Source organism: Pogona vitticeps, chromosome 1, assembly GCF_051106095.1.
Source record: "Pogona vitticeps strain Pit_001003342236 chromosome 1, PviZW2.1, whole genome shotgun sequence".
In the NCBI taxonomy this organism is placed as follows: Eukaryota; Metazoa; Chordata; class Lepidosauria; order Squamata; family Agamidae; genus Pogona; species Pogona vitticeps.
In genome coordinates this window covers 84112982-84140915 of record NC_135783.1, presented here as the reverse complement: position 1 = coordinate 84140915, position 27934 = coordinate 84112982, and the positions used below count along the sequence as shown (strand labels likewise).

At 41.3% G+C, this 27934-nt stretch overlaps 1 protein-coding gene across 3 annotated transcripts in view; it reads left to right on the top strand.

The window, feature by feature from the left end:
• Positions 1-2746: 2746 nt before the first annotated feature.
• The window catches only part of ARG1 (arginase 1), a 43155-nt gene continuing 17967 nt past the window's right edge, over positions 2747-27934 (top strand). Inside the window, exons 1-2 of one of the 3 annotated variants that reach the window (XM_072996657.2) lie at positions 2747-2834; positions 23715-23788. Coding sequence is in view for 1 of the 3 variants with exons in the window: in XM_078383344.1 (XP_078239470.1) it covers positions 25254-25346 (93 nt within the window). In the remaining 2 variants the exon portion in view is untranslated. Of the gene's footprint in view, positions 2835-23714; positions 23789-25234; positions 25347-26682; positions 26814-27934 lie in introns of those variants that run through there. The other 2 variants (XM_078383344.1, XM_072996665.2) reach the window with 2 other exon arrangements.

The following is a 27934-nucleotide window of genomic DNA, read 5'->3' as shown; positions in this document are numbered from 1 at the left end:
GGTGATATGGTCTGATATTCTCAGGGAAAGACACTCTGGCAAAGAGTGGGGCTCCAAACCATTAAGGGTTTTATAAACCAACACTAAAACCTTGAACCTGGCTTGGAATTCAACAGGGAGCTAATGCAGGTGAACCACAACTGGCGAGATGCAATTGAGCTTGTCCACACCTGACACCAGTCTGGCCACCACATTCTGCACACATTGCAGAATTCTGAATCAGCTTCAAGGGAAGCCCCATGTAGAAACCCTTTTAGTAGTCAGTCTTGGAAATCACCAGCGCATGCATCAATGTTACTAGGGTCCCATCATCTAGGTTGGGGTATAATGGAGCAATCAGTCTGAGCTGGTTAAACACTGTCCTTGACACAGCTCATATCTGATATTCCAAAGATAGGGCTGGGTCCAAAATTACGCCCAAGTTACATACCTGATCTCCAACAGGAAGGGTAACCCCCTCCAACTTAGCGAGGAAACCCGCTAACCATTCTGGAGGGTCTCCCTACAACACAACCTCCATTTTTTCTGCATTCAGCTTCAGACTATTAGCCTTCATCCATTCCAGAACCACAGACAGGCAGTGTTTCAGGTTCTGGACAGCTTCCACTGCAGAAGATGTAAAGGAGAGACAGAGATGATACATCAGTATACTGATGAAAACACACCCCAAATCTCAGAATGACCTCTTTCAGCAGCGTCTCATAAACATTACAAAGCATTGGGGAGATAAATGATCCCTGTGGAACCCCACAGCTTTGGTTCCAAGGGGCCGACAATTCCACCCTCAACAGAACTTTCTGGACTTGGAAGGACTGGAAGTACTGTAGTTGAGAGCCAGGCACCTGATCCCCACCCACCCAACCAACATCCCATCCAGGACGATACCATGGTTGATGGTATCAAATGCCTCCCTTAAGAGGTCTTACTGCAGCAAGACCAGGGCTGGTCTCAGTTCCACGGTGCGGCCTGCACCCAGTTTGAAATGGATCAAGGCAATCTACTTCCTCTAAGAAAAACTGGGAGTGTTCTGCCACCACCCTCTTGATCAGCTTGCCCATAAAAGAGAGATTGACAATGGGCCTAAAGTTATTCAAATTGTCCATTGCTAATTTGGAACATTTTAGGGTGAGCCTTATGATAGTTTCATTCATGGGTGTATGTCTAAAACCCTTCCCTAAGTGATGCATTTATAATGCTAATGCCCCACTCTACAGTAACTCCATTGGCCACTTTAATTAGCTCAATCTGTTTTATTAAAAGCCTTTAGATGTTCATTTTTAACCTTTACTTTTAAATTAATGGGGACCTAATTAAATTAAGTCACTATTCCAATTGTATCTAGCCGAAATTAAGACAAAATATTACGAAATCAGCCTGAAATAATTTGTTTACTTTGACTTGGCTGCTAGGAGCTGCAGCCTAACATCTGGAGAGCCACAAGTTACTGATCCCCGATCCAACTAAACAGGAAAAAGATCTAGTGGCAATCAAGTATGTGATATTTAACCTGAAAGCTCTTGAGAGGCTACATCCTGCATCTTAGTCTACTGGAGGTGCTGCACCTAATCTTCTTCCTGGATATAACCAAGCTTTTCCAGCCTTACCAGATCTTCTTTTCAGGTCCATGTCACTGTGTTCCAAGTGTGATCTCACCATTATTTCCTTGTTGGGAAATGTTCTCTATTTCCAGGAAACTGAGATGTTCCACATTGCAATGTTTTGTGTCTCTTACCATTTTTAACACATCAAGAGTGGGCAACTGGGGGGTTCAGACACTGCTTGACAGCAGCCCCTTTTGGTCATTGCCCACAACAGGGATTGCTGGGAGCTACAGACCAACAATATCTAAAGGGCACAAGTTCTCCAACTTAATACATATACAGTACCTACATATACTGTAGATCTGCCTGATAAACAATGAAGCTCTGTTTATTAATGGAGTCTAGCTGCCCTTGAAAAATTGGTCTCTACAGCAAAATATACTTCAGGTCCCGAGCTCTAACTGGACAAGTGGTGTAATAGCCTTGAGATGCACCATCATTTTAGTATGGCTTCCATTCCCTAGCATGTCTTTACAGCATTTCCCCAGTTTCATATGGCTTCTGTATAGTGTGATTACAAGGATTAGCCACAGTTGTTGAAGATCTGTGTATTTACAAATTCTCAGCAGGTGTGGGTGGACAAAGTATTGGCTTCACCACTGTTCCCTCAGCCTCATTTTGAAAACAGTTCAGGAAATTGAGCAATTTCCCCACTACATAAAGAAAATTGCCACCTTCTGATTGTGCGTATTATAGACAAAGGTAAACTCCTACACCGTTTCACCATGTTCTTAAGCAGCAGCTAACAGCGCCAGCAGACGTATTTAAGAATGGCACGCAAGGGGCCTCTAATTGATAGGTATTCCACAGGCAGCTATACCGGCATCCTTCCCTATTGTATCATGGTCTGTTTTGCTTTGAGACCTCGGCTTAGCCACAGGCAGCTGCTCTCTATTTATGAGCTGTTTTCTTCCCCGCAGAGCTTTCTTAATGATTTTCTTAACTGCTGGGGTAGGAAAAACCTCACAAATGGGGTTGCTGGTAACCTTGCATGGCAATCAAAGTGGCAGAATGGCTATGCTTTTTTCTTGGCTTCTCCCACTGGAGTTTTTGCACTTTATGGGATGTGCAGGATTGCAGGCGATAGGCTGTTGTGTGTATTGGCTTGGCTGCTGACAATGAATGGTAATTAATGGATAATCAAAGCCAAGAGAGAGTGCTAGTAACAGCGACCTGCTGGGTTGGAAGCTGAGATGGGGGCCCTGCTTGGAAAACATATGCCACAAAAAAGAGGTAAGAGAAAAGAGTATCTATCTGTTAATCTAGCCAGGGAGAACCAGATAGTCCAGGTTTAACTGGTAACAACAACAACAACAACAACAACAACAACAACAACAACAACAACAACAACAACAACAACAACAACAACAACAACAACAACAACAACAACAACAACAACAACAACAACAACAACAACAACAACAACAACAACAACAACAACAACAACAACAACACAGCCTTACGGAGCTTTAAGCCACCTTGGGTCCTTTTTAAGGAGGAAAGAGGGGTAAGAATGAATGAATGGATGGATGAATAAATGAATGGATGTTGTTTTTGGGAGATAGAGGTTTTCCTTTAAGGACTTGGGCTGCTTCCTTGTGCTAATCTCTTAATCAGGTTCATTACATTGTAATGAATAAAACAACTGAAAGTTGAGGGAAATTCTCAGCAAGCTGCCCATGCCTGGACCCCTCTTCACTTGGTCCCCAACTCCCACAATCATGCACAGTGTGCTGAGCAGGTGAACCTGTGGCTAAATACTTTCACCCCATGGAACTGAGGAAGTAGACTGTAATCTGCAAAAGTTCACACTGAAATAAATCTGCCAGTTTAAAGTTTGCCACAATACTTCTGTTTTTGTTTTATGATATGGGTTGAAAGAGACTAACACAGATATCTCTGTGAAAAGTACCTGACTATGTAATGACTGTTCTGGGTACATCCTGCGACTCTGAGAAGTGGGCAGCAAGAAGCAGGAGACAAGAGTGCAGGAAGGCAACTACTTATTTACAGCTTTAGAAGTGTTCAAAGTATGCACATTTTCATGGACGGGCATATAGTTCTGGTTAATACACAATGATTCTAGTTATCAGTTATAAATGAAGTCTGCTTCTCTAAGAGCAGGTGAAAAAACACACTGTTGACTCATGTTAACAGCAGTAGCACTGACTCATGTAAATATAATAGCAAAGCCTGGTGATTAGGAACAGATACTTTTAACATTTTTAGACACATGTATAGAAAACATAGAATCAAAACTAGAGAATAAGCAGCAGAAATAAATGCTGTTTCTTCCCAACTGATCAAGTCACACATGTTTCTCTAAGTCCTGTGCCTTAGTTATGTGGGTGGCCATGCCAGAATCAGCACCTGACAAAGAGCATAACCCCCACAAGCATCCCCACGGTGACTTCCTTGAATCATGCTCTGCTGATTCCTGCACTTCCTGCTTTTTTTTTTTTTACTCTCCCACATGGGCAAGCAGTGATTAGGAACAAAGAGGATCAGGGCTGTAACATACAGCCCTGCTCTCACCTGTCAGTCACAGCTGGGCAGTGGAACATCAGCCAATGAGAGGATGGAGGGTGGTGCTGAAGGGGGTGGAGCTGGATTATATAAAGGGGTGTGTGAGGTGTGAGATATAGAGATTGATAGAGTGGAATGATTGTGAGAGTTAGTGATTAGCGTGTATGTAGGCCTGTGAGCCAAAGTAGTCACTGAGGAAAAGTCTGTGTGTGGTACAGTGAATGAGAAACCGTGATTTACAACTTGATTATCTACCTGTGATTTACTCATTTTATTTTGTTATATCAATAAACAAGTTTTGTTTTGGAAGAAACACTTGTCCTTTTTGAATAATAAAGATAAGTTGGTGGCAGCAGCTGAAAGAAGATTAGTGAGCACTCCTGGAGGCCTGACTTGGCAGAGGCTTCAGAGTGGCCCGCTACAAGGGCCATCCTCTGTTTGCTTTTTCTTGAATTCTGGACAGAGGATACAGGATGAGTTACCCATGTAATATGTGATAGAAATGGGATTGTCTGGCTCTCCTGTGTTGGCATAAGCTACTTCTTTAGAATCATAGAATGTTTGAACTCAAAGGGGCTTATAAGGCCAGCAACATTCCAGGGAAAGATCCCAGTGACTCCACAGTGGTTTTTAGAATGTGTAGTATTTCTCCCTTTTCTACGTGTAATAAAATTTAATTATTTTTAGATAATCTATTTCCCCGGTTAAGGAAGGGAAGGAAGAACTTTGGCATGTTGGATTTTGTTTATAGACTCTCCTGGTTACAGGGACGATGCCCCACAGCAGGAGCTCCCTCCCCATTTGTTGGATGGGAAAGTATTCCCTCTGGGGTGACAGAAGCATTCGTGTTCAGAAAGTGGGGCCATCCCTCCTCTTGCAGGAGGAGGGTGAGAGGGAAAAAAACTTTTAAATGTAGCAGCAGCAGCAGTTGAGGAAAACCCTCTACAGCAAGGACAACCAGAGGTTCTTCTGTCCTTACTACCTCAATTCAGACAACCCCTTACGTATCTTAACTTTTACATTTTCTTGTCACTTTACCCCAATGACAGAAAGTCTGGAGTAGGTAAATGCAGATGTTGTACATGTACGTTTAGAAGAACTACCTCCAAGCAGCAGCGTACTTTGAACCATCCCACCCAAAATTTCTCACTGGGGCAGATGGGGCCTGAGGGGATTCTAGGAGGGAGAGAAGGAAGGCTGATGGACTCCCCTCCCTGGCAACATCATGTGTATTCTTGTATTCACAGTCAGTGCATAAACAGTATTCATGTGATTTGAGAAGACTAGCATGAGTCATGATCTGATTGTGAAGAATACAGTAGCAAAGTATGTGGTTAACAAGTGCAGTAAATGAAAGTGTGTTTTTTGATTCCCTGTGTGGGCAGCCAAAAGTCTCGAAAAACTTTCTGTTGTTATCCTTACAACGCGTCTAAGCAGATGCCAGTCTAAAGAGGTTACAGATGGATAAGCCAAATTCATGAATGTGAAGTACAAAGGGAGGGGACAGGATTGCAGATGGAGACTGATAAACAAATAATCAGGGGATACCTTACTACTTTGAATGAGTTCAAGTCTCCAGAGGCTAGATGACCTGCATCCAAGGATATTGAAGTAACTGGCTGAAGAACTCTCATAGCCACTGTCTATTATTTTCCTGCAATCATGGACAATGGATGAAATGCCAGACAATGGAAAGAGGGATAACGCTGACCCAATCTTTAAAAAGAGAAAAAAGGGAGGAACCAGGGAACTACAGACTGGACAGCCTGACATCAAACACAGGGAAAATTTTGGAACAGATTGTAAAGCAGTCACTCTGCAAGCACTGTGAAAACAATGCAGTAATACCTGGAAGCCAGTATGGATTTGTCAAGAACAAATCCTGCTAGACTAATCGTATCAAAATTTTTAATCAAGTAACCTTTCTGGAAGACAGGGGGAATGCTGTAGACATAGTATATCTTGACTTCAGCAAAGCCTTTGACAAAATGCCCCATGATATTCTGATTAGCAAGTTAACTAGGGGTGGGCTGCATGGAACAAGTGTCAGGTGGATGGATACACGAGTGCTTATCAATGGCTCCTTCTCAATCTGGAAGGAGGTAGCAAGTGGGGTACCACAAGTATCAGTCCTGGGCTGTTCAACATGTTTATTAATGACCTGGATGAGGGAGTGCAGGGAATACTTATCAAATTTGCAGATGATACACAATTTGATGAATAGCTAATACCTTGGAAGACAACCAAAATTCAAAAACATCTTGATAGGCTTGAGCACTGGGCTGAAAACAACAGAATAAACTTTAACATAGATAAGTGCAAAGTTCTACACCGGGGGTGGTGGTGGAAGGGAACCAAGCACACAGTTACAAAATGGGGAATACTTGCCTCAGTAATACTTCAAGCGAGAAGGATCTTGGAATTGTTGTAGATCACAAAATGAATATGAGCCAACAGTGTGATATGGCTGCAAAAAAAGCAAAAGTTATTTTAGTCTGCAGTAACAGAAGTATAGTCTCTAAATCCCATGAAGTACTAGTCCCCCTCAATTAAGCACTGGTTAGGCCTCATTTAGAGTATTGTGTCCAGTTCAGGACATTGCACTTTTAGAAGGATGCCAATAAACTGGAACAAGTTCAGAACAGGGCAACATGGATGATCAGGGAACTGGAAACCAAGCCCTTTTAGGAAAGACTGAAAGAACTGGGCATGTTTAGAATTGAGAAAAAAAGACTCAAGGTAGATATGGTAGCACTTTTCAAATAATTGAAAGGTAGTCATACAGAGGAAGGACAGGATCTGTTCTTGATCATCCGAGAGTGCAGGACACGTAATAATGGGCTTGAGTTACAGGAAGCCAGATGTCAGCTGAATATCAGGAAAACATCTTAACTGTTAGAGCAGTACAACAATGGAACCAATGACCTCAGGAGCTGATGAGTGTTTCAATGCTGCACTCAAGAGACATTCAAGAGAAAATTGAACAACCATCTGTCAGATCTGCTTTGATTTGGATTCCTGTGTTGAGCAGGGAGTTGGACTCAATAGCCTTATAGGCCCCTTCCAACTCAATTATTCTTAGATTCTATGAAAGTAGCTACAATGAATATGCTTAATATGAAATATGTTTAAGTGCTTAACACTTAAACATATTTCAGAATGCCAGCTGGTGGTCTTTTTCTTATATAACTTTCAGGCTCTGGAAGCATTTGTTCACTGTCTGAAATATTTTTATTACTTGATATGCTGTTTACTAATTGATTTCATGGTAGGGTTTTCTTTGTGGCATAGATCTGAAATAGAGATGGGGTATTTGTGAATGTTGGCACCACAGGTGCCTGGGGAAACTGGACCCCCCCCCAAGAACTGGCCGGTCCACTTACCGCTTACTGCATGCAGCCATCATGACTCGCATTGCAGCAATCATGGAAGTCGTCCGGCTGTCACTTCCCTGTCTCTCCACATAGCCAACCACTCTGGTGAGTAGGTGTCATGAGTGCAGCCGAAGACCTGGAACCAGAAGGGTTAACTGAGGCTGAAGAGAATGCTGAGAGATCAGAAACACCTGAACCGCCTCCAGATTCTCCTTCCCCAGCAGACAAGCTTTGGGCCAGGCTTCTGGAAAGACTTAGGACAAAAAGGTCAGAGGATCGCTCAAAGGCTGTCCACAGAAATATCCGTTCAACTAGCCCTGAGTATTAACAGGATGGAAAGGTTTCCAGCAGCTCAAGGAGCTGTTTTACTATAAAACAACTGGTAGTCAGCCAGAAATACTGTGGAAGCAACCAGTCAAAACCCCTGGCTTGCATCCACACTTCTTGAACCGTGTTCCTGACTCTGGACTCTGACCCTGGACTACGCTGTGTATTGGACTCTGGACTCTGACCTTGGACTGCATCCTGTGAGTTGGTTTATGGACATTGGCTTTGTATTCTTGGTATTCCTGACCCTGGACTGGTTTATCGGACTTTGGCTGTTGTTACCCCCGGGAACGTGACAGTAGGTGGGATGACTAGTCCCCCCAACGCAGCTGCTGAGTGAACGGTCAGCAGTGTGGAGAGGCAGGGAAACACTGGCCCAGCTACTTCTACAATTGGCACGATGTGAACTACAACAGCAGTGTGTTCTGTACAGTGAGCAGTAAATGGACTGGCTGGTTCTGAGGGAGGGTTTGGTTCCCCCAGGCACCTGTGGTGCTGATATTCGTATTTGTGTCCCTGGGGATACGAATGCAAATATTCCATCTCTACTCTGAAACTGAATGGATTAGCTTATTAAAAGGGCCATGCAAATTACCGGTATCCCAGCTACTTTCCCCAGTTTCAATCAGCTGTGCCTTTTGCTTTATTCTCCTTGAAATGTTAAACAATTTTTTTTAAAAAAATCATTCTGAGATTAAACTCTGGGAGACTGGAAGCAGCACTTTTCAGTTTTGGATCCTGTCCTGTGGAAGGATGCCTGTTTTAGGAAATTGGATGCTGTGAGCTGAAATGCAACCTGCAGCAAAGGGAGCTGACTTGTCTGCTTTCCCTTCTCCAGTGGTTTCTGTGGGGTTGTGCTATGGAAGGCCATGTGCAAGTGTACATAGAGATCTTGGCTTTTAGCTTTCTATACAGCCTGCACTGTTGATAGCGCATGGATATTGGTGCTTCTGGGAGTAGGTAGGCACTGTCCCACAGTATGGGACAACAGTCTTTCCCATTCTCAGAATTTTCAGACATGTCAGATCCTATTAGTTGTCACCTCCAGCTTAACACTGGAATTCTGGACTTTGTGTGTGTTGCTGCTAAATTAAAGACGGCAACTTCAAAACAACAACAAAAGGAGCCATTGGCAAATGTGTCATTTAGAAAGAATATTCTAAATCCCATTATTTATTTTTGATTTAAATAGTGAATTAACTCTCCTAATTTAAAGGGTTAACCTTCCTGGCTATTGGGAGGAAAAAGATGCACCTTCCATTTTCATCCTAAAATTCTCATGCATTTCTGAAACTGGCTTCTTTTTAATGGACCTTTGACATCTATTTAAATGTGCTTGTTTGATGAGATTACTTCCAGTCCACATGATGGACTGGCTAGAAAGCTATGTTATCCTTACAGCGTGTATGAAAAAGAGTGCTTGTTTTTTTCAGTTAACACCTTGATTTCGGACTAGAAGCCACTGCATTATTTAGATGTCATATGGATTCTACAAAGTGTTGCTACCTGCAGTTATTGCAGGCTGCTTGATATGACAGTCACTGGTCACAAGTGCACACCCAGTAAAAAACGGGTGCAATACAAAGTGACTTTTGTCACTTCACATTATGTAAGTGCTATCATGCTTTAAAATTTTGCCCAACATGCACTATTTTAAGCTGCAGTAGGGCTTCCTCTGCAGTCAGCCAAGCAAGAGAGCCTTTCCTACTCTGCAAGGGTTATTTGTCTGGCAGGTGGCTAGATGATGGTGGCCAGGGAGAACGGTGGCAGCAGCGTCATTATTGTTGTCATCTTCAATGGTCAAAGACAGCCACACCATTGCCATTAAAAATGATTTTCTTAGCTTGTTCTGGGTTTTTCGGGCTCTTTGGCCATGTTCTGAAGGTTGTTCTTCCTAACGTTTCACCAGTCTCTGTGGCCGGCATCTTCAGAGGACAGCAACCTGCCTTTAAACATACGATAAACACACACAATTACTCTTAAATGCTCACCTAGGCAGGGCAGTTTGAATCTATGGTACTAAAAAAATCAATGTTGTCCTCACTTATTGCTGCTACATGATTGTTGCTATCTGTTGTGTTTGGTGTGGTGTTGCATTATTTTGTGTGTGTTGCCATCCACGTGTCTCCCTATATTTATATTTCTCTCAGATGTTTACCTTATCTTCAGACTGCAAACATTCTGTTTTGCAGGGACTGTAAGTAATAGGTGTCTGATGTACCAGTAGAATTTTATATAATAGGCATGTTCACTGCTTTTATAATTCTTGTAAAGCACGACTCCTGTAATTCGGAATCTGGCAAGTTGCCATTATGACAATATGCATTATTGTTTTGTTTAATAGAGTCAGTGCCCAGCAGTTTGCACTGGCTATAACCATAAGGATTAGAGATGGGGGTATTCGTATTCAAATACAAATACGAATACCCCTGCACAGCTGGACATAACAAGGGTCCGGCCCCCTGGAGCTGGAACATCCACTCATGCATCTGCTGCCAGTGTCGTCTCTGCTCTCCCTTCCAATGGCTCCAGAGCTCATGGTCAGCTATCCACTCGTCAGCCTGGCAGGAAGACTCGTCCTCCGTCCTTCTGCCCTCATTACGTCCAGCTGTGTGGGGGTATTTGTATTCGTGTCCGAATATGAATACCCCCATCTCTAATAAGGATAGTAATCTGCAGAAGGAGCAAAATGCTGGGATTAGTATATCAATCTATAGCAAGTTATGGGGTCTTGTAAAATAAGATAGAGCAAATCACAGGATTTGCAAACACCACCTATCTATCATGTTAACACATTGCATATTACAAAACTATTATTTCAAGATACTTTCAATTCTCTCCTTTGTTTATGGCTTTCATTTGTAAATACATTCAATGGTCAGGAATGTTATTGGACAGTGATCTTGCTTCCAGAGTTGGCTGTATGGTCAATGGCTTTGTAGTAACAGTAAGCTGCTGTTCAAACCTGATTTTTAAAATGCAGTGTACATTTTCAGGTCTGCTATTTCTATATTCCCATTAAATATTTTAACACTCTGTATGCACACAAAATCTCTCATTTGACAAACCTTATCAGGGCAGCCTCAGTATGAATTTTGAAATTCCCCAGGAACACAGTCCTTGAATTCTCTAGCACCACCGCAGACCCACGTCAGCTACTCAGACTGCTGGGCAATCGGGTGGGCAATGTTGAATGTACCCATCTCTTTTGTTACCACAACAGTGTAGTTAGGCATTTGATTTCCAAGAAAAACTTTTCAAAGGATATAAAATGCTTTTAAATTCCATGCTATTTTATCCCTAATATTTTCTTAACAGAAGGAACAGTCCTACTTCCAAATCTGCTTAATGCTGCCAGGCATTTTCCTTATCTGTGGTCTGCACAGTTGCCAGATAAGGCGATATATTTTACAATGTTTAGGCTTAAACAGCAGTGGGACCTTTGCTGAAAAAGACCAAATTGACTTATCTTAATAGTAATAATAATAATACAGATCCAGGAACTGAGTAATGGTAAAATTTCTGTTTTTCAGTAAATAATTAGATAAGGGTTGCAAATCATTCTGCATATGTAGAAGTGCTACATAAATGGTTAGGAATGAGAAGAGGAACACCATCAAAGGGTGAGATCTGTATTATTCCAGGGCAGAGCAAATCAAAGATTAAAGATGAATGCACAGGAAGACTGGGATACAAAGCAGATTAACCTAAAGTGTTATGGCAGGGCCCTATGTCATTCTGGGTTTTGCTGTTGTTCTGTTTTTTGTTTTGGCTAGAATCTATCACATGACTGTTTCTGGGTTTCTAAAGACATTTGGCTAGCTGTTATAGAAAGCAGGGCACACTTTTTTGGTTTTTACTAACACACAAGTTTGCTGCAAACTCATGTCCACAGCAGTTTTTGTGTTTTGAACTCAATAGATTAAATAATCCTTAGTGGCCAAAATCTTGTTGTTCAGTGCAGTAAATTGTAGTAGAATAGGCTCATTGAATCAATAGAGATTTAGTGAGTTAACTCCTCCATATGTTCTGTTGATTCAAATGCACCTATTCTAACTGCAATTTATCATGCTAAGCAATGGAATTTATGGAGTAGCTGATTTAACAAGTCCGCATTACAGTAATTCATTGAGTCCCCTCTAGAGTGATTCCCTACACTAAGCAATAGGATTTTAGCCAGTGAATCATATCCACATTTGCTAACTGGTATATGAAACTTGTGTCTTGTGACTTTTTGCTGTTATTATTGGAGCTTTAGATTTGGAACAAAGGCCTGTTCTATATCTCACTGGTTTCCACTGGGTGATGTTAATCAAAACTTTCCCCACAGGCTCCTAAATTTGGAGGTAGGAATATAAAGAATATAGAGGTGAAAATAATTGAGGTGCCTCTAAAAATTAACTGAGGGGAAAGTTCTATTGGCTATTTACTCCTCAGTGTGCGTTAAATTTGGCACAAATGAATTTGAATTGAAACCCAGCAAGTTTGTGACGTAAAGCACTTAGAAGGGGTGGTTAAATATGCTCCACTCAATTTAACACTTCTTTCGTCCATTTTTTGCCGGTATTGCCTTATCCTAAGACAAAGCGGCATTTATGGGGGGATCATTTCTCCTCAATGGGCCTAGGTCCAAGCTATCTCAAAGACCATATCTCCTATTATGAGCCTGCTCAAGTGTTCAGATCATCAGGAGAGGCCTTTCTCTCTGTCTCACCACCTTCACAGGTGTGTTTGGTAGGGACATGTGAGAGGACCTTCTCTGTTGCTGCTCCCAGACTTTCAAACTCCTTCCCACAGGAGGCCAGGCTGCCCCCCCCCCCCCCAAGCAGGCAAAGATCTTTTTCTTCAAGCAAGCCTTCCCTCAGTGTGATTTTTTTTAGATTGATAGCAATCGTGTCTTCCATGTTTGGGTTTTCCATTTCTCAGAGTGACTCCCCCTCTCTTTTAAATATTGCCTTTTAATGATGTAAGATGCCTCTTTATACTCATTGCTCTTAGCCTTAAATGTCGTCTTTCAGTGTTGTAAGCCACCTTGGATCCTTTTCAAGGAGAAAGACAGGCTAAAAATATTCTAAATAAAATAACTAACTGAGCAATTATTGTCTACAAGCAGTGCTTTTTTGCTTGCTTTTTTTTAAAAAAGGGGGCTTTTAAGGCAAAGCTGGAACAGAGTATTGCTGGATCACTTAGGAAAATTAAATTTTAAAAGAGGTGGAAATTGTCACCTTGTCAAAGGCAGCTTTTGCTTTTGGAACTCTGTGCAATCACACTTCTCTGCCTCCGCTGACTCCTGCAAATTATTGGCTGGACAGCTGCAGTGATTTAACACAGATAAATCCAATTTGAAGGGGGCAAAATAGATCACAATGGATCCAAGTGTATTTCCCCTGCTATGTAGTCAAACCCTGAAAAAGGAATCCTGGATAGAAATCAGAAGAAGAAAGACTGTCAACTGAGCCAGCATTCTATCTAAAAATAGTCATTTTAGCTGCAAAGGTGGGGGAAAAGATGAGTTTGTCTTATGACCAAAGAGCCAGCTAAGAGTCCCCTTTTCATCAGATTCGCCATTCAAAAATAATCTCCTTCCAGGTTTTTCTAGTCTGTTAAGTACCCAGAAATCCTTGTAGATTCATAAACTTATAACAGCGTTTTGAAGAGAAGCACCTGCAGGGCCAACCAACTAAATCTTCTGCATACAATAATTTAATATGATAGATATCTACCTTTACTTCTTGTGTTTCTTAGATTGTGCTAATTGCAGGTTGATAGCTAGAGTAAATAAATGTTGTCAAGAGAAACTCCTCCCTTGCCACCCTCTGTGATTAAAATTCACCCACCTTGCAGCACAATGTTAATTAAAGACGCCTTTTCACGAGCCACATCTCAGATCTATATTAAAAACTCCAACACTCCGGGTGCCCTCTTGAGGCATCACGGCCCTGGATGTCTAAAAATGAAATGTGCAAATGGTAGCACTGGCATGGCAACGAGTGACGACGTCACAAGAGAAGCTGTAAATGGGAAGATGCCAGAAAGCAGTGACAGTTCATGGGCCCGCCGTGCAGAGCGGCGAAGTGTGTCGTCCCTTCCCCATTCTGTTTTCAAGCCATTTCAGATGCTTGAAATGATCTCTCTCTTTCTATATGGAAAAAGAAGAATATGAAAAGGAATCCTGGAGGCTCTAAATCAGTTTGACTTGATGGCATGAAACAGCGTCATCGTCGCTACACTTCTCATTTCTCCATATTGCTGGTGCAGGGACTGACACAAGAGTCAAGCCTAAAAACCATCAGCGATGTCCTAAAAATTTACATGTGAAATGACATGTTTGTAAAATCACGTTTTTTTTTTAATTTCATGAAGCAAATTAGCAGCTATTGGCAATTCATAGAATCATAGAATAATGAAGTTTGAAGGGGCCTACAAGGCCATCAAGTCCCTGCTCGATGTAGGAATACAAATCAAAGGATATCTGCCCGGTGGTTGCTTACGTTTCTGCTGAATACCTCAGGTGTTGGAGCGCCCACCAGCTCTCGACATAATTAGCTCCACCATTGTATTGCTCTAACAGTTTTCCCTGATATTCAACCAAAATCTGGCTTCCTGTAACTTGAGCCCATTGTTACATGTCCTGCACCCTGGGATAATCGATAACGGATCCTGCCCCTCCTATGTATGACAGCCTTTCAATTGATTCAGACGGGTAATGAAATATTTTTGAAATGTCTTTGGTTACTAAAATTAGCATTGCTTCCATATTCTTTTAATTTATTGCCTCAGTGTTTGGTACTTTTCTATATTTTAACAACAACTTCGACAAGGTAAGTTTTTCTTAAAATTTTCTTGAAGTTTTTTGTTTATCCAGAAGTATAATATCTAGCTTATTAAAACCAACAGTTTGTTCTGTGATAATTTTCTTATCCCAGTCCATGGGGGATTGTTTTAAACCCCCACCCCGATGCTGAAAAACACAGATTATAACAAACACTTTTTAATAGTGAATCCTATACATAGCATGGTCTCTGGATCCTTCTAGTGGACCATTCTGAGAACGTCCTCTTGAAATATATATATTTATTTCCAGGATTTTTCTTTTAATATGTTTAATATTTTCAGATTATGAATAAGGGAATCTGTGGATACTGATCTTGTGGAAATGAGAGGAGGGTCTTACTGTACTGCAGTTTCAATTTCCAAAAGTAGAGGCGCCTGGAATTTATAATAAGGAGGAAAAGGTAGAAGTAATCCTGCTCTTGTTATTTCCATTATACAGTGGTGCCTTGACTTACAAACGCCCTGACCTACAACCAATTTGACTTATGAACAGCTCTGACCGCAAAATTTAGCTTTGACTTGTGGCCGGAGCTTTGACTTACGAACAGAAACAGGCAGGGAAAATGGGTGGGAAATTCAAGAAACATAACTGTTGGTGGTGAAGAGGCTGCTTCTTTGTAGCTCTTTTGCCACAACAGTTAGAGAAAGGGAGGCTCAGCCTCCCAGGCTTCCGGTGCCACCACCTTCGGAGGCCTCCCAGGGCTTCCCTGCCACCAAGGGAGACCTCCCGGGGGTTCCCCCGTTGCCACCATTGCTGCCTTCGGAGGCCTCCCAGGGCTTCCCCACCACCAAGAGAGACCTCCAGAGGTCCCCCACCACTGCCGTTGCTGCCTTTGGAGGCCTCCCAGAGATTCCCCACTGCCGGGGGTCCCCCGTTGCCGCTGACTGCCGCCTTCAGCCCAGAGGCTTTAGCGGTTTAACCCTCAGCACCACCAGGTCCCTTTTTGGTTTATTACTTCAATGTTCATTTTCTCAGTCAGTATCACATCTTCACTATTGTTTTTCCCCTCAGTCGTCTTAAGAAATTGGCCATAGAGTACTTTATTATTGTTCATGTCATGTAGTTAACTTCTCTTTTTCATAGGCTTCCCTGGTTTCTTTGGTCCTCCATAATCTTACTTTATCAGTGCTTCTTCTTGACTTTCCATGATATCCTCTGCTAGGCCTCTTTTCTTGCTCACCTGATCAGTTGATTTGTTGCATTCCGTGTCCACCTTCACTCCATGGAAACTGCAGCAGTTAGAACAATGCTGATGGGATCTGCTATACTTACTTGTTTGTGTATCTACTGGTGAATGTCCAAAATTTGGGGCCCATCAAGAAATGCCATATAAAGATGGCAGTGTCTCTGACATCTGTTGAAAGAACAGAACTATAAAATATACAGACTTCCTTGTTTACCTAATGACTACTGTCAAAATTCAATTCTAAGAATTCTTAACTTGAAGCAATCGCCATGTAGGGCTCTCAACATTTCTAATCTCTTAACTCTGGAAATTCTGTGCAATCTGAAAGCCTGAATGTAGGAAACTCAATGTGGTTTGGCGGAAAGAGTGTCAGACTATGCCTCAGGTGACCTAGGTTCACCTTCTTGCATGGCCTTGGGAATAACAAGGCACTCCTCGAATGTCTCACAGATTTTGAAAATCATGTTAAGATTGCTACAGTCTTGAAAGGACATAATAATAAGTTCAACATGTAATTTTTTTTTAAAATTTAAAGTCAGATTTGGTGTAAATCTTTTTATAATGAACCTCATAAAAGGTCCTCATTATTTATTTTCTGAGGAAGATTAACAAACAATAAAAAAGTTGTGTGTAATTAAAATATTATTAGAAAATACTCCCAACATAACTTAGTGGAGCTTGTAAAGATGCTACTACTCTTCTGGTGCCTCCTTGTGGTCTTTTGGACTCATTCAGGTTGCTGTAAAGGTAAAGGTTCCCCTTGACAATTTGTCCAATCATGTCTGACTCTAGGGGGCGGTGCTCATCTCCATTTCCAACCCATAGAGCTAGCATTTGTCCGAAGACAATCTTCCGTGGTCATGTGGTCAGTGCGACTAGACACGGAACGCCGTTACCTTCCCACTGTAGTGGTACCTATTTATCTACTCACATTTAACATGCTTTCGAACTGCTAGGTTGCCGGTAGCTGGGACAAGCAATGGGCGCTCACTCCGTTGCATGGATTCGATCTTACAACTGCAGGTCTTCTGACTTTGCAGCACAGAGCCTTCTGTGGTTTAACCTGCAGCACCACCACAGGCTGCTGACCTGTACCCAAAAGGCTGTAAGGAAGCCCCACTGAACTTGCCGCCTAGAGTGGTAGAAATTATTAGATAGGCGGGGTATAAATACAATAAATAAATAAAATAAGTGATACTCCTGAATAAATATGTAGAAGATTATCTTGCTATACATTATTTATTTTATTTATTCAGTTTCTATACCACCCATTTGGCTACCTGGGCATAATAAAACAACACATAACACTTTACATATATTCACACAACATAATAATACAAGAAATCAAATTAAACATTCATGTAGTTTAAGTCCTGATTAATAAATATGACATTATAGCTGTTCTTTAAAGGTTATATTCAATAGGCATTGGACTTTATCTTACCTTCATTGCGTCAGAAATATAGCAAAGGAAACCATAAGAATTTGGATTGGAGGTACATGGGAAGAACAAAATAAACGAGCATGTAGAACATGTGGATCAATACTGTTATCATAGCAATTATAACTCTTCTGAAATGGTTTGTCTATCATTACTCCAGTGGGGTTTAATAACAGTTTTGGATAATTATTTTAAATGATAGTAAATGGAATATTGCCACTTATATACATTTCAGCCACACATTGCTTTGTGAAAGTATGATTCATTGCTCCATAAACATTAGGCCACATTATGACATGCAGAGCTGCAAAATTGCTCCTTTTAACCTCTGTCTCTATTCTAGGACTGTTTCAGATCTCTGACTGTATCAGTTTTGGCATGAAACATAATAAATTTGGGTCCAGAATTATAATTTAAACCAAATTTGAGAGAACGTATATTGAAATCAAATGGGACTTAAGCGAGTTATGGCTATGTCTGGATTCAGTTCACAGTTACTCATCATTTGTCATAGCCTTTATGTGAACTGTTGTTCCTACTATCCATAAAATACAGGATGTGAAGGGAATAGTCGGAAACAAATTAACATATCTGAAGAAAATTACATTAGAGTTTTATTGCAAGGCCTTGCAGGCAATCTGTGATTACATCAAGGCATGGAAATTCATTATACATTCTTGTCTTCAGTTTTCATGTACTCAAGGCACTATTGCCCTGGACAGCCATTTCAGTATTTGAAGCCTGCTTTTATAGTATTAGTCTCTTTTCTAATATAGAAAAATATAGTTTTTAAATGGAAAATAGGAGGTCAGGTGCAATCCAGTGCTGGAAGCAGTTGGCATGCAAAGAGAATAGAATAAATCTGTTGATACTTGACTTCTTCAGAGATTTGCTCTTGATTATTGTAGCTGGAGGTGGGAGGATGTCCTATGTGTTGCTTGTCGTGTGTGTATGTGTGTGTGAATCTTGTAGTTCATATTATCAGATGCTCTATTTAAAACTGGCTTGTTGGAGGAAAAGTGGTATATAGATCTGAGAAATGGATCGGCCTATGCTGGATTTGTTGTGTGTAGATAGTACTCGTAGAGGCTATCCATACATGGATGTGTGTCCTGTGGGGACAGCAACATGCTGTCTCCACCTGTAATCCTGGATTGTGTGGATGAAATGTTCCTCATATTGGTTCTCCATCTATACAGATTATAGGTCTATACTGCTTCTCCTATACACACATGTTTGGAGGTGTACTGTTGTGAGGTTACATAGCAGCTAGGTAGGTAACCATATGCAACCATGCTATCCTATTTCTGTCATGAGGTGCTGGGGAAAACATAGCTATGATGATGAAAATAGATGCTCAGTGACCATCAGCATTGCCTAAGAGACTCAGTGGTTGACACACTGCTAAGTGTAGATGTTCACTACAGCAGATTGGTGCTTTAAACAAAATCTGTCACATTGCAAAGGATTAAATATGTTCAACTGAAAAATTCAAGTGGTGATTATCATGTATGAATTTCTGTCCTCATTATCTGCACATAATGAACAGGCTGCATCTATTACAACTGACTTGTCATGAGACTTTAAGAAGATCATTTGCATTTTACTGCTGAACTAATATACTCTCCCTCTCTCTGTGTGTGTGTGTATGTGTGTGTGTGTGTAATCTCATAATATGTGTATTGTGTGATTTCAATTTTCTTTAAAAAAAAATTCCTATGGGAATGCTGGTGTTTGCGGGGGAGCCTCTTATCTCTTGTTTTTCACAAAGACTGTATAGACTTTTTTTTTCTGTCTCTGCTGCCACTGCTTGGTTGCCATCCCATATGTGTTCTTTAACCACAGGTGCTCAGTCAGGTATCGTATATAGTGGTCACTGTGAGATTATGGTGCAACATTTGAAAATGAATCTGTTGGGGATCTAGGACCAAGTCCTGGAGAGCGAAGGAAGACTTTCAGATCCCCACATTCTGAATATCAGAATTACAGCTGGTTTTCTGTATTTTGGTCATTACAAAATACAAATGCAGGAGTCAGCTTCCTCAGCTGTAACTTTAAATCCATACCCCAGTGCAACCTGCATTTTTCCTAATTTACATCTAAGAATCATGCTTGGCAAAATCCATCTGCCATGAACTTTGGGGACTCTTGAGTTTTTTGTGCTAATGACAGGACACTTGTGCAAGCCTGATGAAGTGAGTCCTGGTCCATGAAAGCTAGCAGATTGTACAATTTCTTTAGTGGTCTATAAAGGTATCACCTATTCCTGCATTTGTATTGTGTAATAACCACACCAGTCTCTTTTATTTGAACAGTGCCACATTGTTTACCATTTGAAATGCCATCCCTCCCATCCATTTTGGCTTGGCAGCACTATGTTAGTTATATGCAAAACATGTCAAGGTAGAGGGGACATGAAGCATTAAAGCATAAAAAGATAATTCTTAAGCAGAACCCAGGCCAGCAATTTTTGGCACCTGGGGCAAGCAGCTCTGTCTCCTATCCCCTCTCATGTGAAGCATAAAAACAGAGGAGGAGAAGGTTGTGTTGTTCCAGGAGGAAGAGGATTATGCTTTCAGGAAAAATAAAATAAAATTTTGTTGGGTTTGCTGTTTATTTCCATAACACCAGTAGATGTTAGGGATTTCAGCATCCTCTAAATTTTAGGGCCTTCATTGCTCCACTCTACCTACTTTTAATTCTAGAGCTGGGACCCTGATTCTTATATTCATTCATTCATTCAATATACTGCTTTTCACCCAAAATGGTTTTAAAAAATGAAATGCTCTTTAAAACAAACCAATATATTCTAATATTCAAACTCAAACATACCGTATTAAATCATCCACTTTCATGCAGCAATAATATCTTTTTGTATTTTGATCTTTTCATGACCTACCTTGAACCCCAGACTTGGGGAAAGATGGATGCCAGGTAAACACAAATTAAACACATTAAGATTGCAGCCTGTAGTTATATTACATCGGTGGTTCCCAAACTTTGGTAACTCAGGTGTTCTTGGACTGCAGTTCCCAGAAACCTTGGCCAGTTCAGCCAGTGGTGGAAGCTTCTGGGAACTGAAGTCCAAGAACACCTGAATTACCAAAGGTTAGGAACCACTGCATTAGATGCATACAAGTCTCCTTATATGAGTACAGTGATTACAGAAAGCAGCCTACTTGTTGCTTAAAGTTTGAGCAAGTTTTTTTCAGGTCCAGAGTCCCTGCCGCTCCATCTTGGCAATGAAAAGCCTTTCCCAAGTTTTTCAATTTCAAAAGCTCCTAACTTAATACATGCAGTGATTTTGGAAATCCCAATCCCACCCACCCCCTTAGACTTTGTTCCCTCAAGCAGCCTTTCAGCCTGTCACATGGGGCGAGAAGACTCTAAATATTGATTGATCGGTTGTTTGTAGAACACACAGATGTCACCTGCTAGTAGCACAGGTGTTGTGATGCAACACAGTTTGACCTTTGTCATTCAGAGTCAATTTTAAAGGATTGGCTTAGGCATTTATTTTTCTCTAGGGCAATGAAGAATAACAAAATATGTAGGTAAAAACAGCTAAGAAAATATATATTCTGCAACCTAGTTTCATATCTATGTTATGTATTGTGCGGACTTCATAAGTAAGAAGGGACTGCATACTATATGCACAGGATTCTACCATCAACCAGATGACCATTAAAAAGTCTTCGAGGGACTGCTGATTCCTTTACGCACATGTTTGCAACATGATGGTGGGTAGTTAGATTGTAAAATACATGATATAATACATTTGTTAGGCTAGCCACAAAGGCACAAAAAGACGTACTAACTATTGAGATCAGTTTTATTTTTTGGTCAGGCAAGATGTTACAAAAGACAGCAGATGGGGTGGGGGAAAGGGAAGGTAGACTTGATATTAAGTCTGTATAATCTGTGCCTTTCTTGATGAAGGGGCTGGTGATCTGGAAAGCTTGCAAGCTGCTTTTTGCCATTTTGGTTGACCTAAGTATCACTTCAGTAGAGATGCTGGAATTTATTTTTATGGGCAACATAGCTGCCTCTGCAGTATATGGTGTTAGCCCACACATATGAATGAGCCATTACAGATTAAATGCCATCAGGGAAGATTTTGCTGCATTTCATGTTACACATAGTGTTTTGCAATTCACAGGAAGGTAATCGGTTTAGTGATGAATGCATGGTTTGATAAAAGAAATCAAGCCATGTATAGGCATGGATGTACTAGTCAAATGTTTCGACAGTTCTGCATTAATGGTAACATGCTTCATGAAATAAGTCATATATGTTGAGTGCCTCTGATATAGAGCCACTTTATCCAAGCATGTGCTGCTTTTGCTTTTTGCTCCAAATTCCAGAATTCTCCATTCAGGAAGTTCCATCTGTCAGATCTATGCAAAGATTCTCAATCATCCAGGTGAGGTTATCTGGAAGTCGAGTCATGGCAACTGGACTTCTTTTTTATTAGGTTGAAACATTTTGGTACTCATCCAAGTAGCTTCTCCAGTCTGAGGAGAGCTGGTAGAAGACCCCGATATATCCTCCACATTGGTTTCACTTCACCCTGGTCTGAATAGGCTCCTTAGATGGACAAAGGATGGGGGGGGTGAGTGAAAATCCCACTTCTGCAGTCCTTCTCCACCCATTGTCATGATTCATTAACAGTGGTGTTTCTGGTGTCTGGTGGATTGGTCTCTGCCTTAGTGGGTTTGAAGAGCATGGGTATGTGGTGTTTACAAAAAAAAAATCCTTTTTAGCTTTTCAGACACACCCACCATGTAAGGAATGACCAGGTTCTTCCATCAGCTCTTGGCCCCCCGAAAGACTAGACACGAAAACACAACAGGAGCAATATGGTATATGTGGTCCAATGCAAAGAGGAGTGTTCGGAGCTCGACACTGGAGAAACCAGATAGGAACTGAACAGGAGAATGGCCCAGCACAGGAGGGGCAATGGCTCACGATCACAATTAGCAGTGTTCCTTCATCTGAAGGACAAAATACACTCATTTGATGACCAAGATGTACTCATTTTGGACCTAGAAGATAGGTGGTTAGAGGGGTCAGAGAGGCCATAAATGTGCATATATAAAATCCCTCACTCAACAGGGGTAGAGACCTTAGATACAATCTGTCTCCTATTTATCATGCTGCCCTTTCATCCGTTGCCAGAAAGATCAGGGCCACACACACCAGAAAGACCACTGTAAACAACTGTTAACAGCCCATGACAATGGGTGTTTTGTCACGGGTTGTTAACAGATTTTCACTCACACCTCCCCCCGTCCTTTGTCCATCGAAGGAGCCTATTCAGACCAGGGGGAAGTAAAACCAATGTGGAGGATATATCAGGGGTCTCCTACCAGCTCTCTTCAGACTGAAGAAGCGCCTTGGATGAGTAGCGAAATGTTTCACCCTGATAAGAAAGAAGTCCAGCTGCCATGAGTCAACTTCCAGACATCTGCCAGACGGTCACCTAAGTTGTGTTCACCTGGAGTAAGGCCTGGCTGGAAGGCTTCATGGCCCAGGATAGGCCATGCTCTGGCCTAGTTGCCTGTTAGGAGGTTTGTCCTTCCTTAATTCTGAGATTTATATACCATCCCATTAGTCTGTGACACTATTCTGGGCAGTGTACATATAATGGGCAGCTAGGCTGGAGCTCCCTCTGTGCTGCTAGACCATGAAGCCTTCCAACCCAGCCTTTTTCCAACTGAGCACAATTTAGGTATGGGTCTGGCACATGGAACTCCCTGAATAGAGATTTCTGAGGTGTGAGTTTTTAAAAAGCACACAAACAGCACATCTTTAGATATAACTCAGTAGGAGAAAGGTCTTGCTTTTCATCATTAACTACTGAAGTGATGGGATGACTGACATATGACTTCCCATGGAAACAGTAATATTTGTTACCATGACCTGTATAGCTTTTGTAAGCACATGGGAGATAACAAGGTGACCTGCAGAGTCTAAGCAGGAAGAATGGCCTCCCGTGGCCTCAGTCATTTGATTGAAGTCTACAAAAGCTAATACTTCATCACCTGACAAGGTTCAATGGATTTTCAGCTGGTAAAATATGGGGTCAGCACTCAGATGAGGCAACAATGAGGAAATATTTTTATTTAATTCATGGGCATTTCCTTTTGTAAAATGTGCATAGGAACAAGCAGTATAGATAATGCCTACTAGTAGAAAACCTTGCCATGAAACTATTTGAAATTCTTTGGCTGTTACCTAGAAAATAAATGCTTTAAAACTTAGTGCTAAATCAGTGGAATTTAAGGTACAGATTCAAAGCAATTCAGTTCTAAAATCTACAAGCTATGAGCATGTCTTGGTTGCAGAGGTGTTTGTTATATCAGCTGCAAATAAGCCCAAATTTGCACAAGTTCTATTTGGCATGGCAAGTTATCTTTTGCAGGGAACCTGGGCTCTGTAAGTCATCAGATATGAATTTGTACACCATCTGCTTGCCAGACAGCAACAAAGCTAAAAGTAAGTATTGCTATGTATTATATTAAATGTACATTAAAATGCAGAGAAGCTGCTATATATGTAAGAGAGTTAAAGCTTTTCAGCCCTTACCTTAATCTTAGCTTTCCTAAACCTAGCACATATGAAAAGGCCTCAAAGGTTTTTGGAGGTAGCACAGGTGTAGATTTTGGAGACTCTCTAGAACTCTAAAATTCCAGATTGGCAGCCTGCAAGATTTCTGCATGTTCTGGTTTCTCCAAAGCATTGACTAATGAAATAAAAAGGCCAGAGGATCCCTTTGGTATCCATCTCCACTGGTGTTCTTCTGACATTAGTTTTATCAGCCAGTGATTCCCAACCTTGGGTCCCTGAATATTCTTGGACTACAATTCCTAGAAATCCTGACCAGTGCAGCTAGTGGTGAAGGTTTCTGGGAGTATTAATTCAGGAACATCTGGGGACCCAAGATTGGGAGCAACTGCGCCAACCCATTCTTCAAACACTATTTTGGTCTTCAAACCTGGTCATTAGTGCAGACCTGGGCAAAATGTGGCCCTCCAGATGTTGCTGAACTGCAGATCCCAACACTCCTCACTATTGGCTGTGTGGGCTAGGATTGCTGGGAGTTGCAGTTCAGCAACATCTGGAGGGCTGCATTTTGCCCAGGTCTGCATTAGTGCAATAGTCAAAGAAAAATCCTAACTGCCCAAACAGAAATCCAAGAGCATTTTGCTAAAATGTCTATCAGTGAGAGACTCCTGGATCAATTGATTTGTCAGTCTGCCAATTGATTGATCTATTGCTCATCTTTCTATCATCTTCTACTATCTGTATATGGAAACAAATGTTTTTAATAGACATCTAAAATAGCACATCAAAATCTGTAAGAAATCCATATACTTTTTTAATAGCAAGGGACAAGTATAAACATTTTTATAACTTAACATGTAGAGAACATTTTAAAGGAAACATAAGGTTTGACTTCTAAAAGTAAATGTGTAAATGGCAAACATTGTGGCAAGACCAGACCCAGGAGGAAAAATTGTGATTTGTAGTTGTGTTCACTGAACACCAGAGCAAACTGTCTGGCTTATTCATGTTGAGATCATTTTCGTCCAGATAAAATTAATGGAAATCTTTGTTAATTGAAATTGGTGGGAGTTCTGAATGTAGAGGATGCTACACCCTGCTGATTTCAATTGGAAGTCAGCATGGCAATCAATCAATAGATGGTTGTAATTACTAAAAATGCACAAAACTGAAAATAAATGTGCAATAATGTTGCAACATGGAGATGGGGGGGGGAGAGAAAGAGGAAATAGCCAAAAAATAGTTCCTGGAGATAACAAGTGCTTGATCAACACTTAGCTTGGTGGGTGGAGAAGGGGGGGGGACAGAGGTGGAGAAAGAGCAAGGCAGGCCCCCTCAACTTAGTATATATGGCAGCAATGAGCTACATTTCCTCAAGAGGGGAGAAACACATCAAATGTGGCAATCCATGCAACAGCGCTGTAGGAGAATGAACCTTGAGAATAAAGCTTCCATTGGGATAATTGGAGCTCCATTTTCCAAAGGCCAGGTAGTGTGGGTTTTTTAAAAGTGTTATATTTATAAATATTGACTTATAAAACTTTGTTTGAATTGTCCTTTATGAAGCTGTTAAGCTTTGTGAACGTGTTTAAAATAATGGAAGCTTATAATAAGTAATCTATGACATACAAGCATAATGAAAAGGCAATATAAAATCCTGTTTGGCATAATAGAAGTTTATAATAACTTATACACACCATATAAATATAATTAGAGTTGAAAAGGCATTTCTGTCTCTATGGCTTCTTTTGAGACTAGCCTGTACTTTGGTCAATATCTTGTTGCCTGAATACAGTGGGGTCTCTACTTAAGAACTTAATCTGTATTGGAAGGTGGTTCTCAAGTTGAAAAGTTCTTATGTTGAATCTGCATTTCCCATAGGAATGCATTGAAAACCATTTAATCCGTATCTGCTCTTTTCCGTCCATAGAAACTACAGTGGAACCTCTGCTTAAGAACTTAATCGGTTTTGGAATGGTGTTCTTAAGTTGAAACGTTCTTAAGTTGAAGCAAAATTTCCCATAGGAATGGACTGAAAACCAATTAATCCGTTCTGGCTGTTTTTTTGTTATGTAGAGGTGCGTTCGTACATTGAAGCATTAGTTCCCATAGGAACTAATGCAAAGCTGGTTAATATGTACTCTACCACTAGGGGGAGAATTTTTTTTAACCTAAGATGACCTAAGGTTAAAAAAGGAGAAGGAAAGGTTTTTTTTCCTGTTCTTATCTTGGATTTCTGTTCTCAAGTAGAAGCAAAATTTAGCAAATGGAGCTGTTCTTAAGTTGGATTGTTCTTAAGTAGGGACGTTCTTAAGTAGAGACCCCACTGTATGGAGCAGATGGGCAATCAAGTAAGTGTCCAGCTTCCAGCTTTTTCCTGTGTGACCAGCTATGACTGATCTTGCACTGAGTGAGATCATGGGAATGTGTCACAGGGACTTCTAGAGAAGGGAAAATGCTCATGTGATTGTCCTTCTATTTGCATTTAGGAAACAGGATACTGATGATATTTATTTTGTAGGTTATGCCTGGGAGATTTGAGGTGACTTCTGGGACTGTTAGTCCAGAATTGCAAAAAACTCCATTCCAAATGTTGTGTCTGTTGCAGAGTTTTGAATTTCTGGTAAAATTCCTTTTGCTACACAGTAGAAGTGCAGAGACTCACAGAAGAGAATAGGTACAAGTTCCTCAAAGTCCACCCCTTTCTCATTAGCAGGCACTTAAAGTCTCAGTAACTCATTCTGAGACATTTGTTGTTGAAAGAATAAAATAATTACTGACAGTTGCTTGAAATTACAGATTTGTGCATGCGACTTTCTTTACAGCACACATTCTTAGTAACGAAGTAGAGATCGACAACCAAACAACTGCCACCAACAGACTGAGGAGAGGGAAAAAGAAAACTCAGCAGAGAGGCAGGGCTGTCTCTGAATTCAAGGGCTGGAAAGAATGATTGGTTAGTGCTGGATAGATTGACAATCACTCCAACCCAAAAAAGTCCCTCTCTGTCGCACAAACTGCAGGCAGCCTGTGTGGTTAAAATATCTCCTAATTCAAACGGTCTAGATAGCCTTGACAATGGTCCCCCTGGATTAAAAGCAAAGCAAAGCAAAGTGTGCAGCTTATATATTTCCCCATAGAGCTTCAAGCACTCGCTGGGCGGTTTACAAGTTAATTATGCAGGCTGCACATTGCCCCCCCCCCAGCGGGCTGGGTACTCATTTTACCGATCTTGGAAGGATAGAAGGTTGAGGCAACCTTGAGCCAGCTACTTGGGATTGAACCCCAGGTTGTGAGCACAGTTTTAGTTGCAGTACAGCAGTTTAACCTCTGCGCCACAATTAAAAGTGTTGCTGCACTTTTAATCCAGTGAAAGGGAAAATGTCAGCCATCCAGGACATGACCCTGAATGAGCAGGCTGACTTGACCCACATTATGGAGACCAGTTGTAGGGAGCTGGGGGGAGTTAGTGTTTTTCAGCTCTTCCCATTTAGATTCTCTGTGCAGCAGCAGGCCAGACCTGGGTGGGGTGGAGTTGCTGTGGTCCAGTGGTTCCCAACCTTGGGACCCCAGACATTCTTGGACTACAACTCCCAGATGCCTTCACTACTAGTGGTGCTGTCAAGGGCATCTGGGAGTTTCAGTCCAAGATCATCTGTAGTGTATCATGATTCCTTCCCACTCATCAGATGCCCTGTCCCACTGTTTCCTGAGTTCAAGTGTGTATACCTGAAACTGAGTTCCCAGGACAGAATAGGGATTATGTTAGACCACCCATCTCACAGCTCAAAAGGCTCCCTTCCACAGCTATCTGAGTTGGTATCAGAGATGATGCAGGCATTCCCTAGGCTTGTAATATTGGGGGACTTCAATATATATGTTGAGGCCACCTTATTAGGAGCGGCTCAGGGCTTAATGTCCCCTATGATAGCTATGGGTCTGACCCATGTAGGTGGGACAGACCCATAGCTATCATGGAGGACATTAAGGTGTTCAGGTGTTGAAGTGTATGAGAGCTTGTACACAGCAATTTAAGTGTAGCATTAAAAAAGCACATAGCATATGAATGGTATTCTC